The following is a 16750-nucleotide window of genomic DNA, read 5'->3' on the forward strand; positions in this document are numbered from 1 at the left end:
TTAAATCCATGGCTTAGACCACTTGTCCACACTACCTTGAATGAGGCTGAATGAGGGATTGTGGACTTGTAAATTTTGAAATAACGTTAAAAACACTTATATTAAAATATTAAAATGTGTTATTTGTTACTTGCAATAAGATCAACCACAATGTAACATTTAAACCAAATGTCCTTAAAATTACCTAACTTTTTCTCAAAGTGTAGCTTTTCGATTTAGTGTCACGTCTAGCTAGACTCGAACTGGACTTCGAGCTGCTGTCTTCACGCTGTGGCATTAAGAGACCAAATTTAACATTATCGCCCCCTCTGTCTAAAATCTGAATTGAGAACTTGGTATTTTGAGGTATTGAGACAGTAGAGGGCGATAATGCTACAGTACGTTGGCTGCCAACAACCGTAAAACCTCAAGCGGAAGAAAAAGAAGAAGAAGAAGAAGAAGGGATTCGGGCGTTCATTTCTGCATGGCTAGGGTTTTAACTTTTTGTTTGTGCGCCTCTTGTTTCTCCTCAATTTAATTTAACTTAAATGAAACGAAACCTCGACAACATGCTCAACATTAAATAGTTTGTGGACTCGAACGTCAGTCCGTTTGTCTTCAATCCGTTTTGGGAGTCGTACTTTAGCCTAGCCTAGCTGGCAGCTAACAAAGGAACACGTCGTCTGCATCAGTACGTCGTCAAGCGAACAGAAAAAAAGTGTGAAAAATGTCTGGGAGAACGACGCCGGTTGCGGCAAAGTTTCAGAAGGAACTTTATGGCGTGAAAGAGGATCTCTCATGTCATCAACATTCTATTGTTTGCAAAATGATACAAGCTAAAGTTGTTCTTCACAAACTCGAAGGTACGTTCACTTTTGACGATCATAAATGCATGATAGACCGATATATACTTTACGTTACACAATTAATATTTCATAATGAAATATTTAACGGGGTGGCATTGTTGTTTCTGATCGTGACTTTACTGAATGAATCGAAGCACGACAGCGCATAGCATTATGGGTAGAACTGAGAATGTGCTACAATGATGAACCACTAGATGTCGCTAACTGCTGAATATTCATTACTATAATCTGTAACATCTTCCTTCCTTTAGATTACTGTTCTGCAGTGGCGGGCGGTGCATTTTCTGGTAGCGCCTTCAACGTATCAATCCAACCCTCAAAAACTATTTTATGGCTATAAAACCTCTACTGCAGCTACAACTGCGACACATAAAAAATAATCAATAAATTAATGCACAAAAATGGGATAAAATCCACTTCCTAGCAGCATTTCATGATTAAATACAAATACTGGAGCTTTTCAGACATTAAAACCAGCCCAGGGGGGTGATTTTCCCGGGAAAAGACAGCGATGAACGTCAATGGCGTACGGGCAAACATTGCCCGAAAATGGGGTAAAATCCAACCGAACAGCATTTATTGATTAAATACAAATACTGGAGCTTTTTAGACATTAGATCCGGGCCCGGAGTATCATTTCCCCGGTAAAAAGACAGCGATGAATGTCGATACGTCCATACGTGAAATGACAAAAAATGCACTAAAATGAGGTAAAATCCACTTCCTAGCAGCATTTATTGATTGAATACAAATACTGGAGCTTTTGAGACGTTACAACCAGGCCAGGGGGGTGATTTCCTTGGGAAAAGACAGCGATGGATGTCAATGGCGAAACGGCAAAAATTGCACTAAAATGGGATAAAATCCCCATCCTAGCAGCATTTGGTGATTAAATACAAACACTGGAGCTTAAATACATACACTGGAGCTTTTCAGATATCAGAACCGGGCCCACAATTGAAATATTATTTAGGAATATAGCCATATTATACTCACCCAAAATCTTTTTTACACAATATCCATCCTCCTTTCTTTCTTCCTTCTTTCCTATCGCCATCGAAGGTAATGATGAAAGTCGAGCCTGTCCTGTCATATTTCCGGCATAGTCCGTTTTGAAAATGGCTTTAAATCAACACAACAATATATTTGCTTGTGCAGCTAAGTTAGCGCACTGAAAGTGGAACGCACACACCATTTTCCCGGCTGTAACAGGCTTGCTAGCTTCGGAGTTGACCGCCCTTTTAATGATGTCCATTTTTTTATGGAAAAGTCCGTCTGGAAAATAGCTTGGTGAGCAAATCTGCAACAGAATCCATTCGTTTTTGCCTGTTTTTGCTGTGAGTCGGCCATTGTGGGTGGAGTTTGCGATCTCTGGCTGCCTCACTATGGCTTTGGCCCGCCTACTAGCCAATCATAGTTGGTGAAAGCAATGACGTATCCCAGCCAGCAAAATGCTAATGCGTATGAAAAAGCATTGTGGGGTTGCAACTCGAAATCTGATTGGTTAAAAGCAACAGTCTAGTTTAATGCAGCAGAGCCCGCATAACTGATTGTGAAGGCTTTGAGGCAGATCTGATCTGGCAACAAATAATGGCTGAAATGTGATTGGTTAAATGCTTCAATATGAAAACACACATCTGGAAGCAGTGCAACCAGGGGGGAAAGCAATGAAAGGAAGCTAACAGACCATTTCGAATAATAAGTATTGATGGACAAAATACAATATGATTCAGATATTTCTTAGGCCAGCAGAGAAGGCCTTGAAGGCCCTAACGGCCCGCCACTGCCCTTTGGCGAAAGCATTTAAACTAAATTAAAATCTAAAACATAAGAGAATGTTTACAATGAAAAGGCTCCAAAAAAAATTGACAAATTTTAAGGAGTTACATCACCAGTGAAGAAACTTTTCTGACCAATAGTGCCATACTTTGAAAAATGCACCTATAAACAGTTTTCAACTCATGTTGCTGTTTACGAGAATACTACAGTAGTAAGTACAGACGCTCCCCTCTTACGAACATTCGACTTACGAACAACGGTACATACGAACATGTCTGAAAATTGCGTTTATGTCGAAAAATGTTCGTAAGTTCGATTTTGTATTGCGCGCCTTTTTCCGATTAGTGCTTCTTTCCGCCACTAATACCGACGCCTGGCGCTGTGAGTGCTCAGTTCACCCAGCATCCACCTTCCTCTGCCCAGTTCGTTGCAGTGCGTAAGTGCGTGACGTATCTCCAGTGCGCAAAGAACCTTTTTCATTTTTATCATGAAATATCTCGTGCAGCCATTATTCAATATGGTTAGTGAAAAGTGAAAGGCTTCTAGTGAGGGAGGTGCAAGGAAGTGGCAAGCCATTTCATTTGAAACAAGTGGCAATAATAACGAAGCTTGATGCGCGTGAGAGTGGTGAGCGTTGCACGGGCATACAACTTGAATCGTTCGACCGTCAGAACCATTTATAAACAGAAAGATCGAGCAGCAGGACCCAAATATTGAACGTTGCACAAAGTTTGCAAATCAATTGAATGATGCCATACAGTGCTACCGCATCATTTATGATGAAAAAAAGAAGAAAATTGCAATCGTCGTTAGATCGCTTCTTTCGGCCAGTTTCTAATACATAAATCTCTCTCTATACAGTACTGTACATATTCTCTCCATTTTATAAAATGTTTTTTAGTACAAACCAATATGTGTTATTTATACAAGCCTTAAACATACAAATGCACTTATATAAATGTTGGAGTAATCATTATTATAAATGTGTTTTAAGTTTTATTAGGGGGATCATGTGCAAATTTATAATATAGGGGGGAATGTTGGAATAATCATTATTATAAATGTGTTTGCAATGAATATAAAGCCTTATAATATACATGCTTACTATATTAATCAATATATCTGCTTATTAGGAATAGTAATGCTCATCCTAAATGTGTAACTATATTAAACAATATATATATATATATATATATATATATATATATATGTTGATAGCTTTTATGTTAGAGTTAGAATTAATATGTGCTTTCAACGAAGACAAACGCTTACTCCAAGGTCGCTCTCCAGGACAGCTGGGTCCAGCGAGAGATACAAGTTCGCAAGGACATAAAACAATACACTGAGTACTTGCTCCGAGGACTGATTACTGGAAGATACGCCTCAACCCTTTCCCCAGATGCAAGTTCGCAATGAAGATCTGTGAAGGACGCTTAAATTGTTGTTGGTTCAGCGGATGGCTATCAGGCATATTGTTTTAATTTGTGACGCTAGGTTTGCTTGATTATGGAATTGTTTTGTTTCTTGCTTACGCAATTGGATCGAATCGATAACCTTGTAATTGTTTTGATTTGAGGCCTTAAATGGGCAGGACATAATGCCACTCGTTAGAATAATCTTGACCGGACGAGCGGGAGGATGTATTCTCTTCTTGCAAGAATTAAATGGTGATGTGACTACAGATGCCTTTTTTATTGAAAGCTGAATTGGAAATACCTAAGGATAAACGTACAATTGGATGAACCTAACAATAAACCTTCAATATACTTATATAGGCCTTAAACATAAATTATAATACAAAATATAGCACTGAATCAACTTACAAACAAATTCAACTTATGAACAATCGCTCGGAACCTAACTCGTTCGTAAGTAGGGGAGCGTCTGTACTGCATTGTGACGAAATGGATGTATGGTGCCCTCTTCCATTTGGTTTCATTTCTGTGAACAAGAAATTCAGTCATTTTATAATTGGAAAATGGTTAATCATTTATCTTCGTGTCTTTGCAGGTTTCAGAAATGATCTTGGTGCTTATGGGCATAAGTCTGTTGACCTTGAAGGGCAAGTTGAGCTCCCCCAAATCAAAGAGGAGGAGCCAGAGTTCCCTCAACATCAAATGGGAGATGAGCAACTTCCAATCAAAAAGGAGGAAGATGATTCCACCTGGTCACTTGGTGAGTTCGTGAAGAGGGAAAATGTTCGGGGCGTGGCCAGCGGAGGGGCGGAGCCTGCAAACACCACAACATGGCCCCGAATTAAAAAGGAGGAGCCAGAGTTCCCTCAACAGTGCAAAAGAGAAGAGCAACCTCCAATCGAAAATGAGGAATGTGTCAAATGGTCAACTGGTGAGCCTTTCAAGAGTGAAGATGATCTGGGCGTGGCCAACAGAGGGGCGGAGCTTCTGAGCGGCAGCTCAACAGATGGATGGCGAGCAGAAAATTTAATTGCTCCTTTATCAGATGACAACACTTTGCTTTTTGACGATGATGATGTTGAAGATGTTAAGAAAAATCCCAGTGGCGACAAACTCTGCAAATGCTTTCAGTGTGGGAAAACTTTTGGGAAAAAGTCTTCTTTGAAAACGCATATGAGGAGCCACACTGGGGAAAAACCCCTATCATGTACAGTTTGTGGTAAAACATTTACACAGAAGGGACACTTAATTAGTCATGCAAGAACACACACAGGCGAAAAACCATTTTCGTGTTCAGTTTGTGGTAAAACATTTACAGAGAAGGGAAATGTAAAAATACACACAAGCACCCACACTGGTGAAAAACCATTTTCGTGTTCGGTTTGCGGTAAAGCCTTTTCTCATAAGCAAGTTTTACAAATACACTCAAGAACCCACACTGGTGAAAAACCATTTTCGTGTTCAGTTTGTGGTCAAAGATTCACACAGAAGAAAGACTTAAATAGTCATGCAAGAACACACACAGGTGAAAAGCCATTTTCGTGTTCATTTTGTGGTCAAAGATTCACACGGAAGGCAGACTTAATTAGTCATGCAAGAACACACACTGGTGAAAAAACATTTTCGTGTTCAGTTTGTTGTCAAAGATTCACACGGAAGGGAAGCTTAATTAGTCATGCAAGAACACACACGGGTGAAAAGCCATTTTCATGTTCAGTTTGTGGTAAAACATTTACAGAGAAGGGAAATTTAAAAATACATACAAGAACCCACACTGGTGAAAAACCATTTTCGTGTTCAGTTTGCGGTAAAACCTTTTCTCAAAAGCACCACTTAGAAGACCACACAAGAACCCACACTGGTGAAAAACCATTTTCGTGTTCAGTTTGTGGTCAAACATTCACACGAAAGGGAATCTTAATTAGTCATGCAAGAACCCACACTGGTGAAAAACCATTTTCGTGTTCAGTTTGCGGTAAAGCCTTTTCTCAAAAGCACCACTTAGAAGACCACACAAGAACCCACACTGGCGAAAAACCATTTTCCTGCTCAGTTTGTGGTCAAGCCTATTCTCTAAAGCAACATTTAAAAAGACACGTGATAACCCACACTGGCAAAAAAACATTTTCCTGCTCAGTTTGTGGGCGAACATTTTCCCATAGGAGAAGCTTAAAAGAACACTTATTAACCCACACTGAAGAACAATGTTTTCCTGCTCAATTAAAAAGCTACACAATTGAAAAACTATATACTATAAATATATGGACAAATACTAAAATTGTTATCACGACAAAATAAAATAAATCAGTCGATAGGACAACTACGCCAAGCAGCCCCAGACTCTACTATTTCCCGTAGATAAAGTTCTGCGTAGTGACTGCTGGGATATAGAGTTCTTAATACACCCAGTTCTTCAATACACTTAGTATGACGGCGAGCACACTAATTTGGTGGTCACCGTCATTTCGGCTGTATTTACAAAAGAAATCCTGCCGCTAAATGTTGGCGTCAACAGAGCATTCAAAGCTAGACTGTGAATTATATATATACAACTACGCCAAGCAGCCCCAGACTCTACTATTTCCCGTAGAAAAAGTACTGCGCAGTGACTGCTGGGATATAGAGTTCTTCAATACACTCAGTATGACGGCGAGCACACTAATTTGGTGCTCGCCGTCATTTCGGCTATATTTACAAAAGAAATCCTACCGCTAGATGTTGGCTTCAACGGAGCATTCAAAGGTAGACTGCGAACTATATATATATATATATATATATATATATATATATATATATATATATATATATATATATATATATATATATATATATATATATATATATAATATATTATATAATAACTCAAAGCTTGCCCTCATTCCCGGAGGCTTAAGAACTACAACCGCTCGACCCGGTGTTTTGGAAGACTCATTTGGGCAATTGTTGAATTCGGACACAGAAAATGAGGACTTTGATGGATTTGTGGGTGATGATGACATAAGTAAGTTGTAAAATGTCTAAATAAAGTACAACCAAACTCAGTTTTGCTTCCGTTACCTTTTTAAAAACGTGTTTTTAGCGTGTGGGTGTAGCGTGCAAGAACTATATTTCCCAGCAGTCACTGCACACCGGAACCCGGAAATAGGCTACTTCCGGTAGCCGGCGCTATTGCGTTTCGATGTTCATCCATATATAATATATATGCGTCTAAAAAACGGTGCATGCTTTGTGTGTTTAAAATACAGAAATAGCACCCGTTACTGACACTGCGGCTAAAAATACGATGCGCCGAATAGTCGTGAAAATACGGTACCCACGTCGGTCAGAAACCCTTTTTCTGCTCAGCTTCTTGCCAGAGATTTAGTTGTAAGGATAGACTTAAAAGATGCAAATGTGTTGTGATAAGCTGTGGCCAATCACAGCTTTGCTTGATTTTTCAATTTCTGTATGAAAGATCATTGTTAGTGAAGTATAATTGTATTTTGCATTCTGAAAATCTTGTTTACACTTTTTAATGTGTAATATCGATCCACACGATTCAAATACAGTAATACCTTAAGATACGAGCTTACTGCGGGGTCGAGCTAGTATATCAATTTACTCGTATCTCAAGTCAATTCTTCCCATAGAAATGAACAAAATACAAATTAATCCGTTTCCATCCTAAAAAAAAAACACCAAAATTTGTTTTAATTTACTACCGACTCACAATTGGAACCATCTGGTATGCGCTCATCTCAAATTTGTCTCGTATGTTGGAACACTTGTATGTCAAGGTATTACTGTATAAGAAAATTAAGTGTCGTTGAAGATTTTATTTAATTTACTATCTAAATAATATGGAAAATGTCGTCACAGTTAAAGACATGCCTAAGAAATTTGAAAAATTGCAGTTTTTGTCTATTGAATTTGCTAGCAAATCCAATAAGAATATTGAGTGGTATTCAAACATGATACATTTGAATGAAAATGATTGATATATTGAATCTAGGATCTAAGAAACATGATTAGAAATATGGTGTGAAAGATAATGAATTTGCTCAAAATAAATAAATAAGTTGTACAATGTCCTTATACTTTTGTCATATTATAAGATGAATCACGATTTTAAACTGATTTAACGTGTCATTTTTTTGGTAGTTCCAATAAAACTCTTTTGGGGGAAAATACTTTTTGGGTCTTTTTGTTGAAAAAAAATCAGCCTTCCAAATTCAAAGGTGACAAAAAAGAGAATCGTTATTTGCTCAGATTTAATGAATACATTAATTTGAACAATTTGACAAATTAATATATAAAAGATTGTTTTCTTTCTACAGGTGTGAAAATACGCTAACTTCATTATCTGAAATTAACGGTAAATTGATTTTATCTTTTTGATGTTGAAGGGGATAATTGGGAGATATGTAACTAGATTTTTATTTTATGTGCAACTATTGGAAAAACATCGAGTAAGAAAGTTTTATAGGAGATGATAGACAAACTACAAAGGGAATGTAATGTTAAATGTTTGCAAAAAACTACTAGATTGGGGTATTGCTCATTTCAAACAACTGCGCGATACACATTATTGAATGAATTTGGAGTTTTTGATTAGCATGCATTTTATGTGGCTTAATTGCTGTAAAGGGTACAGGCTTAATATATTAATCCTTGCCAACAGGGGGAGATTGTGATTCAATTCTATTGAAAAATATACTGTTAGGGTTATTAGTCTTACATTATTATATATTTGCTCGCAATGAAGTACGCTTTGCTTTACTTAGCTCATTAACACAAGAAAAGTTATTATAGTCTACATCTGCTTGCAATGAAGTAAATGCTTTGCTCCTTAGTTAGACCAAACAACAGGAAGGTCGAATCCTTTTGGACTGCTGGGATGTGGAGAAGAACCTTCGTCTCTACATGACCTTCATTTGTTTTGAGAGCTAAAACTTGTATTGTAACTAGGGTCCTTTACTATTGACTTCTCACTCCTATTTTCCCAACCCTCCCTTGAGAGCTGAGACCTCCATTGTAACTATGGTCCTTGAAGCTAAAACAGGGAAAAGATGCGTGTAACGTGAGAATGAACCTGGACAGAGACGAGTCGATTCGATTCTCTCTTGCAAGAATTTCACAGAGGATTGCCCCATCTCTTTATTTGTGCGGGCATTTGAGAATGCCTATTGGTGAACTTATCATACCACTACTAGGATCCAAGGGTGAAGAGATCATCCTGCCTTTAACTTCCCCAGTAGCCACTAAGTGCTACTCACTGACTATCACTCATTCCTTCATCTATGCTCCAAAGTGCCCTGTCAACTTGATGGGCCAGGACCTTATAAAGATGTGTCCTGTCCAGATGGACAACAACTCCAAGACTCTCCTGCAAGGCACCACCAAGCAACTGCCCCAATCTTTGCTGTGTGGGATAGACTGGCCAGTTGGCTTAATAATTGTTTGTTCATGTCGCGCCATGTGGCCAAACTCGCTTTACAATTGTTTGTTAAGATCGTAAAATGTAAGATAGACTGGCCAAACTGGCTTTACAATTGTTTGTTAAGATCGTGGAATGTAAGATAGGCTAACTAGCTGGCTTTGCAATTGTTTGTTAGATCGTGGAATGTAAGATAGGCTAACTAGCTGGCTTTGCAATTGTTTGTCAAGATCGTGGAATGTAAGATAGGCTAATTAGCTGGCTTTGCAATTGTTTGCTTTTATTGTGCGATGTGGCCAACTAGCTTAATAATTGTTTGTTCGAATCGCGCGATGTAAGATAGGCTGCGGCAGTTTGTGTGAACTATAAAAATATCGTGTTTGCATACAACTTAGCCCTGCAAATGTCTAACCATATCAGCCTAAAGTTTTGTTTACATAAACTTTGTCCTACATCACTGTCTTAGAAATATTTCCCTGTTTTCCTATATCAAGACTGACCCACTGTTCATTCGGAGAGAGAGTTGCAAAGGACACCACGCTGAGCGGTTCACCACTGTTAGAGCTCTCTCTCCATCTTGCAGTCTGGTAATAAACCTATTTCCTTTAAATTGATCTCACTTTTTCTGTGCCTATTCCTGAAGTTGTATTACAGATCTATCAGCTGACATCTACTGGGCTCGCATTGACACCGACTCCGACGGCTGGAAACAAGCCAAACACTACTGGCCTTTGTGACTGCCCTGGGTACGGCACCTACGTACATATGATTTGGTTTCTGACTGCTTGCATTGCACGCTCTACTATGATAGGCAAGGTAATGAGGTCTATACTGATTCGTTACAAACAATTGAAGGACATACTTGGCAAATACATTGTGGCGATTTGTTTATTGGTAACCCGAAGTGGCTTTCAATACACATTTGTCTGATGAACAATTAAAATGGTACATGAAGGATAACCCGCCGGATCTCCCCATGTCACCATCTCATCCACATTATTCCATGATGATATCTCCTCACTCAGCTAAAGACCTTGGGCCCTTTGTGCGAGAATACATGTTGGCTAAGGATTGGAAACCCACCATAACTCAATCTTTGTTTTATTCTTGATGTTTATTGTGTCCAATCTGAAAAAGTCAAACCATGCTTCATTTTGGAGCATCGACTGTTGGAAGACACCATGGTTGTGAAATAATGGACAGTGACATGGCCTCAATGGTTCTCGCTGACCTGCCGGACACAATTTGTTCCGTTACTCCTACAGACATGGGCTTGTGTAACGTTGCTTTTGCACTTTTCACATGACTTCCAATCCCGTGCATGTCGAAAGCAATTTTTATAATTCAACTGTTCATTTCAGTAAATACTACAATGACATTGAAAAATACATTTTTAAAAAGGTACTTAGTCAAGTGAAAACAACAGTGGCTGAGGATGCCAATCACATTTTTGGATTATTATTCATTAAAAAAAGCAATACTTTTTGTCACTTTTACTGAACCAAGATGCCTCTTGAATTGTATGAAGTTTCCCTGCTTCCTACCTTGGCGTCTTGTGGAGCTTGGCCATCTTGGTATTTGTCTCCTTGACTGTCCCCCTCAGGTCAGTGGTGTGCTCCTGGATTAGCTTTGGCATATGGCCAATTCATTCCAACTTGGTCTCAATCATGGAAGCCTATTGACAAGGAGGACGTTTAAAATGTTAAGACAATTTGGAAAAACAAGCACTTTTTAATCAGTGCTTTTTTGATGAAAATGTTGACCATAATTCTTGCTGAACTTTTATTCTTGACAATGAAACTAACCTTCAGAACAATGTTGCTCGACCTCCAGGAACGGTGGGCCACTAAAAAAGCAAACGTGCGGGGTCTCTTTTAAGGTGCTCAGTCAGCTAGATGTCTGCCATCTATAGAAGAAATGGCATGATGAACATTTTGATGGAGAACATTGCATCGGTACAAAGTGGGTTAAGGATGACACATTGAGGTTTTTTTCTTGTAAATGTACTCGTTCTCTAGGCATCCTTGACCACTTTGCACACCACCAAGGACTTCAAGATGAAGATTTCTCTATTTTTTCCCATGCTCAAGGCTATTCTTGAATCCCAGACCTTGAAGGAATCCTGCAGGAGCAGGTCTCCTTGTGACTCAATGCATTCATCAAAACCTGAAGGGGGAGAGATGAAGGGGACATGTAAGCAAACTGGACTTGATTCGTGAGCAAATGTTTTGCCATCTTGTCATCATGTTCAGTTACCTTCCAGCATGGAGAGATGCATGGCATCATTGGCATTCTTGGGAATGCCAAGAGTTATATTCAGGGCTTTTTTGAGCTCCTCTTACCCTTCTTCAGAGCATTGCAGCAGATTTTTAAATAAGCCAACAGACGCTTACAATGGCTGCGAGACACTGTTCTCACAGAATAACGAGAATTTACTGTATATAGGTATTGTTATATGCTCCGTTTGTGTTACATCTTTTGGACCCAATTGCAGTGAAGCAGGCAAGGAGAAGGAAGTAGTACTCAAACGAATCCTTAATAACTTAAACCGGAGGCAATAGACTAACAAAAGACTTGGCGTCAAATAACAAAACAAAGCCTGACTAGGGGAGACACGGGAAAGCGAGGAACGAGGAGCGCCACGTTGGATCGAGGAAAATGTGGAAACATGGCATGGTAATCAGCAGACGATCCAACAATGACAAAGCAGTCATTGGGGTTATAATAGACTGACATGTGTTGACGAGACAATTAGGAACACCTGGGAAACACAAGAGGGAGGAAGGATACACCAGGGGCGGAGACACGACAGCTGAACACAATGGGCAATCACTCAGACAGGAAACCAGGTGGGAAAAAGCATAACAAAACCAAGCAACCCTAACAGTTTGTCTGTTGTGTACTAAAGGAAGTTTAAGATTACATCCATGTTCGTTTCAGTGAGCTGTTTATGTTTTGTTTCATTATGTTAGGGGACCTTCATGAGACAAAATAAAAGGTGATGTTGAATTAATTTATTTCTAATGGGGTTCAGGTTTACGGAAGCTGATCGCACTCACCTTGAAAATAAAATAAAGTCCTGGCCGTTTTTCAAATTAATTCATCTTTGGTGTGGTGTTGTTTTTTTGAAGTATTTTTTTCTTTGTTTTTCAAATTAATTTATTGTCTGAGGGTGTTTTTCTTTGTTTTTCAAAATGTATTTTTGGCGTTATGTTTTTGAATTATTTTTTTCTTGTTTGTTTTTCGTTTTTATTTATTTTTTCCTCAGAAAAAAAACACATTCAAAAATCGAGCAAACAGCAGTTATCGACATATTTGGAAGTCTCGCGTGGACTGCGTCCCCCAAATTCTAGACAGGAGGACCCGTGCTCGCGTACACCTACCTCCATTCAGCACAATCATGTTTTATCCAGATATGCGGCAAAGACAGTGCGAGACAGCCCAGTCATCAAGTCACCTTAATGACAAGTACGCTTCTAAGTTTCCTCTTTTATCTTCTTGGCTAGTCTGTAGTCAAACATTCATTTGGAAGGAAAACTTAAAGCATCACACAACAAACCCACACAGGCGCAAAGACCTTTTCAAACATTCAGTAAGAGAGCAACTTTTTTGCTCAGTTTGTTGCCAATGTTTTATCCTAAGGACAGGAATTTCTTTTCTCATATTTAGATGTAATTTTCCATTGTTTTCACTTTTTTTACCTGTCTTGTTCAGTTGTTTTTTTAACTGGTAATGCATTTTCTTTTTGTTGAGAACATGCTCTCAAAGTGTATGAAACTAGAATGCAATTAAACACTTGTTGTTGTTAATATTTGAAATAGATGACAAAAAGAAAAATGGACTAAATGTAATGAAATAAAAATGAATTTTCCTATTTGACTATTTTCTGTTCCTTTTTCACAATGAATTTTAGGCCTTACCTGACATGTTTCGCGGTATCACTTCCGCCTTCATGAGAATGTCAAGGCATTTAAAAAAAACAATGCGTTTTTTATCAAATTCCGATCTTGTGAAAATGATGTGATCAGGCCCGATTTCCGATCTGATTTTTGATCAGTAGGAATCCCTCAGAAGAAAATGAGAAAAGAGAAGTTTTACCCAATTAATAATTTTCAAGAACAAATTTTCTCAGCAATGGTAACACTTGGAAGTGGGGTAGTTTGCTTCTACAAAAAAAGAACCTAGGTTAGTAGCAGAGAATGGTTTCGATCCATTGAGCCCTGAATTATGGGCCAACCACGCTTCCGCTGCACCACTCTGCTTCTTCTGACATATTACTTCACACTTCACAAGGTTACTCACAAAACTAATCAATCAAATCGAAGCAGATATACTGAGAGTACGTGGGTATTCCCACCTGCTGACAGAGCTCCTGAGGACCACCAGCGCAAGAACCTCGGTCTCGGCTGGGGACTGGCATAGCCTTGGTTAATCCTGCTATTCACAGAGTCATCCATTACGCATTTAAAAATTCCCATTACCATAAAAAACGCGGTACGAGACATTTGGCCCCGGGATTTACAAATCAAGATACCATGTTGAATTTAAACTTGCACTTAAGATAATAATACCCCACCGACGAATCATTACCTTATCGTGGTGGTGGGGTTTGTGTGTCCCAGTGACCCTTGGAGCTATGTTGTCCAGAGCCTTGTACCCCTGGTAGGGTTATCCATGGCAAACTGGTCTGATGCGAGGGATCAGACAAAGAATGGCTCAGAAGACCTCTTATGATGAGTAACATTATTGGACGACATCTTCCCTCACCCGGACGCGGGTCACCAGGGCCCCACTCTGGAGCCAGGCCCGGAGGAGGGGAGCGATGGCGAGCGCCTGGTAGCCGGGCCTAGACCCATGGGGCCCGGCCGGCCGGGCACAGCCCGGAGAGGCGACGTGGGTTCCCCCTCACATGGGCTCACCACCTGTGAGAGGGGCCAAAGAAGGCGATCCCCGGCTGCAGAAACTATAGTTTGGGGCGTGGAATGTCACCTCTCTGGTTGGGAAAGAGCCTGAGCGTGAGGTTGAGAAATTCCGGCTCGACATAGTTTGGCTCAGCACTACACAGCTTGGGTTCCGGTACCACCCCTCTCAAGGGGGGTTAGACACGTCCAGCATCCCTCCATCTTCGGGTGGGGGGACGGCACCTGATTTGTGTGCATGCACCAAACAGCAGTTCAGAGTACCTACCCCTTTTGGAGTCCTTGGAGGGTGTGCTGGAGAGTGCTCCTTATGGGGACTCCCTTGTTCTGCTGGGGGACTTCAATGCTGATGTGAGACCTCGAGGGAATGATTGGGAAGAACGGCCCCCCTGATCGAAACCCGAGTGGTGTTCTATTGTTGGATTTCTGCGCTCGTAGTGGATTGGCAATAATGAACACCATGTTCAAGCATAAGGGTGTCCATATGTGCACTTGGCATCAGGACAGCCGCATGTCTTGGATACTCGGGTAAAGAAAGGGACGGAGCTGTCAACCGATCACAACCTGGTGGTGAGTTGGCTCCGATGTGGGGGCAGATGCCAGTGCAGCCCGGGAGACCTAAACGTTTCGGTCCCCTATTAGAAGCACTTTCAATTCCAACTCGCCGCTCCCCGCTCGACCTCGCCCGTCCAAGCTCCCCGCTCGACCTCGCCCGTCCAAGCTCCCCGCTCGACCTCACCCGTCCAAGCTCCCCGCTCGACCTCACCCGTCCAAGCTCCCCACTTGACTTCGCCCGTCCAAGCTCCCCACTCGACCTCGCCCGTCCAAGCTCCCCCCTCGACCTCGCCCGTCCAAGCTCACCGCATCTCCGTGCCGACTCACCCGCCAGTCGCACCCGAGCCAAACCCAGCACATTGCTGTTTAGCTCAGTTAGTCAGAGTGTGGTGCTGAAAACGTCAAAGTCATGGGTTCGACCCCTGAATAGGCACAACCTCTCTAGAGCATGGTGTCAAAGAGGTGGCCCGGGGGCCAAATCTGGCCCGCTGCATCATTTTGTGCGGCCCGGGAAAGTAAATCATGAGTGCCGACTTTCTGTTTTAGGAAATGATTATAGATGTACATTACATCTCCTGATTTTCCCCTTTTAAAAATCAATCATTGCAATTTTTTAATCCAATTTTTTTCTTTTGTGTTTTTAGTTTAAATATACAAATATTTTCCGTTTTCCAATTTAAAAAAATATTTTGTTTCCACTTGAAATAAAAGAACATGATTAAAAGACATTTTTCCATACTAAGAAAAAAAAGCTCAAATAAAAATTGCTTTAGATCTATAAAAACGGACTATTTGGGCTTTTGATCCAGTTATTTTAATCCAATTTAGAAAAATAAAAAAATCTAGATAGTAGATCTAAAATGGTCCGGCCCACATGAAAGGGCGTTGATGTTAATGTGGCCCGCGAACCAACCCGGGTTTGACACCCTTGCTCTAGAGCAGGGGTCTCGAACTCAAATTACCTGGGGGCCGCTAGAGGCCGAGTCTGGGTGAGACTGGGCCGCATCAGGATTTCCACAAGAAAAGCACTGATAAAACATTCCAACGTTATCAAATATCTTTATTTTTTAACAAAAAATAATGAATTAAATAAATTAACTTAAAGATGAATAAAAAATAAATCAATCAGTAATACAAAACCAAATAATACTAATGAGCATACAGTAGATATACACTGGCTGGCTAAGTAGAGAAAATGAATTATTTTTATTCCGTTTCAAATGTCTGTATTAACAGCTCTTTAACCTTTAACTTTCTGAACTTGAATGGAACATTGAACATGAAATATTCTGAACACGGCTTCTCTTGCCTACTCCTTGCTGCTAGAGACCTGGCAGCGCTTCTTCTCACATAGTCACATTTGGCTTGAGGGAGGAAGCAGTGGAGACCCTCAGTAGAGCTTGAAGATGCTCATCAGTAAGTCTGGACCTGTACTTGGACTTATTGAAGTTCAAGGTGGAGAAGAGCTTCTCACACAAGTATGTGCTCCCAAAAAGGCACATGGTCCGTTTGAACCTTCGGGAAAGTTCAGGGAAGCTGGGGGTCAACTCTCTCAAAAATTGCCCAAGCTTGTCTGCTTCTCCACTCACCTCCCTGAACTTGGCTTTGAGTGCAGAGTTGCACTGCAGGTCAATGAGCTCAATTTGAAGCTCAGGAGGGGCATCTTGCACATCAAAGGAGAAGGGGTCCGCAAAAATTTGAAATGTGGCTTTGTGTGTCTTGAAGTCTGCAAATCTGTGATCAAATTCCTCCTGTAGCTTCGAAATGGCCTCAACATACTTCTCACCACTGAATGGTGTGCCTGCATCCACGAGAGCCTTG

At 40.4% G+C, this 16750-nt stretch overlaps 1 protein-coding gene across 1 annotated transcript; it reads left to right on the forward strand.

The window, feature by feature from the left end:
* Window positions 1–436: 436 nt before the first annotated feature.
* On the forward strand, window positions 437–6472 carry LOC144065556 (uncharacterized). The gene is made up of 2 exons (XM_077588511.1): window positions 437–842; window positions 4635–6472. The coding sequence occupies exons 1-2, from the start codon at window positions 707–709 to the stop codon at window positions 6335–6337; spliced, it is 1839 nt and encodes a 612-aa protein (XP_077444637.1). The 5' UTR covers window positions 437–706; the 3' UTR covers window positions 6338–6472.
* Window positions 6473–16750: the final 10278 nt, after the last annotated feature.

The sequence above is a fragment of the Stigmatopora argus genome, chromosome 20 (genome assembly GCF_051989625.1).
Source record: "Stigmatopora argus isolate UIUO_Sarg chromosome 20, RoL_Sarg_1.0, whole genome shotgun sequence".
NCBI lineage: Eukaryota > Metazoa > Chordata > Actinopteri > Syngnathiformes > Syngnathidae > Stigmatopora > Stigmatopora argus.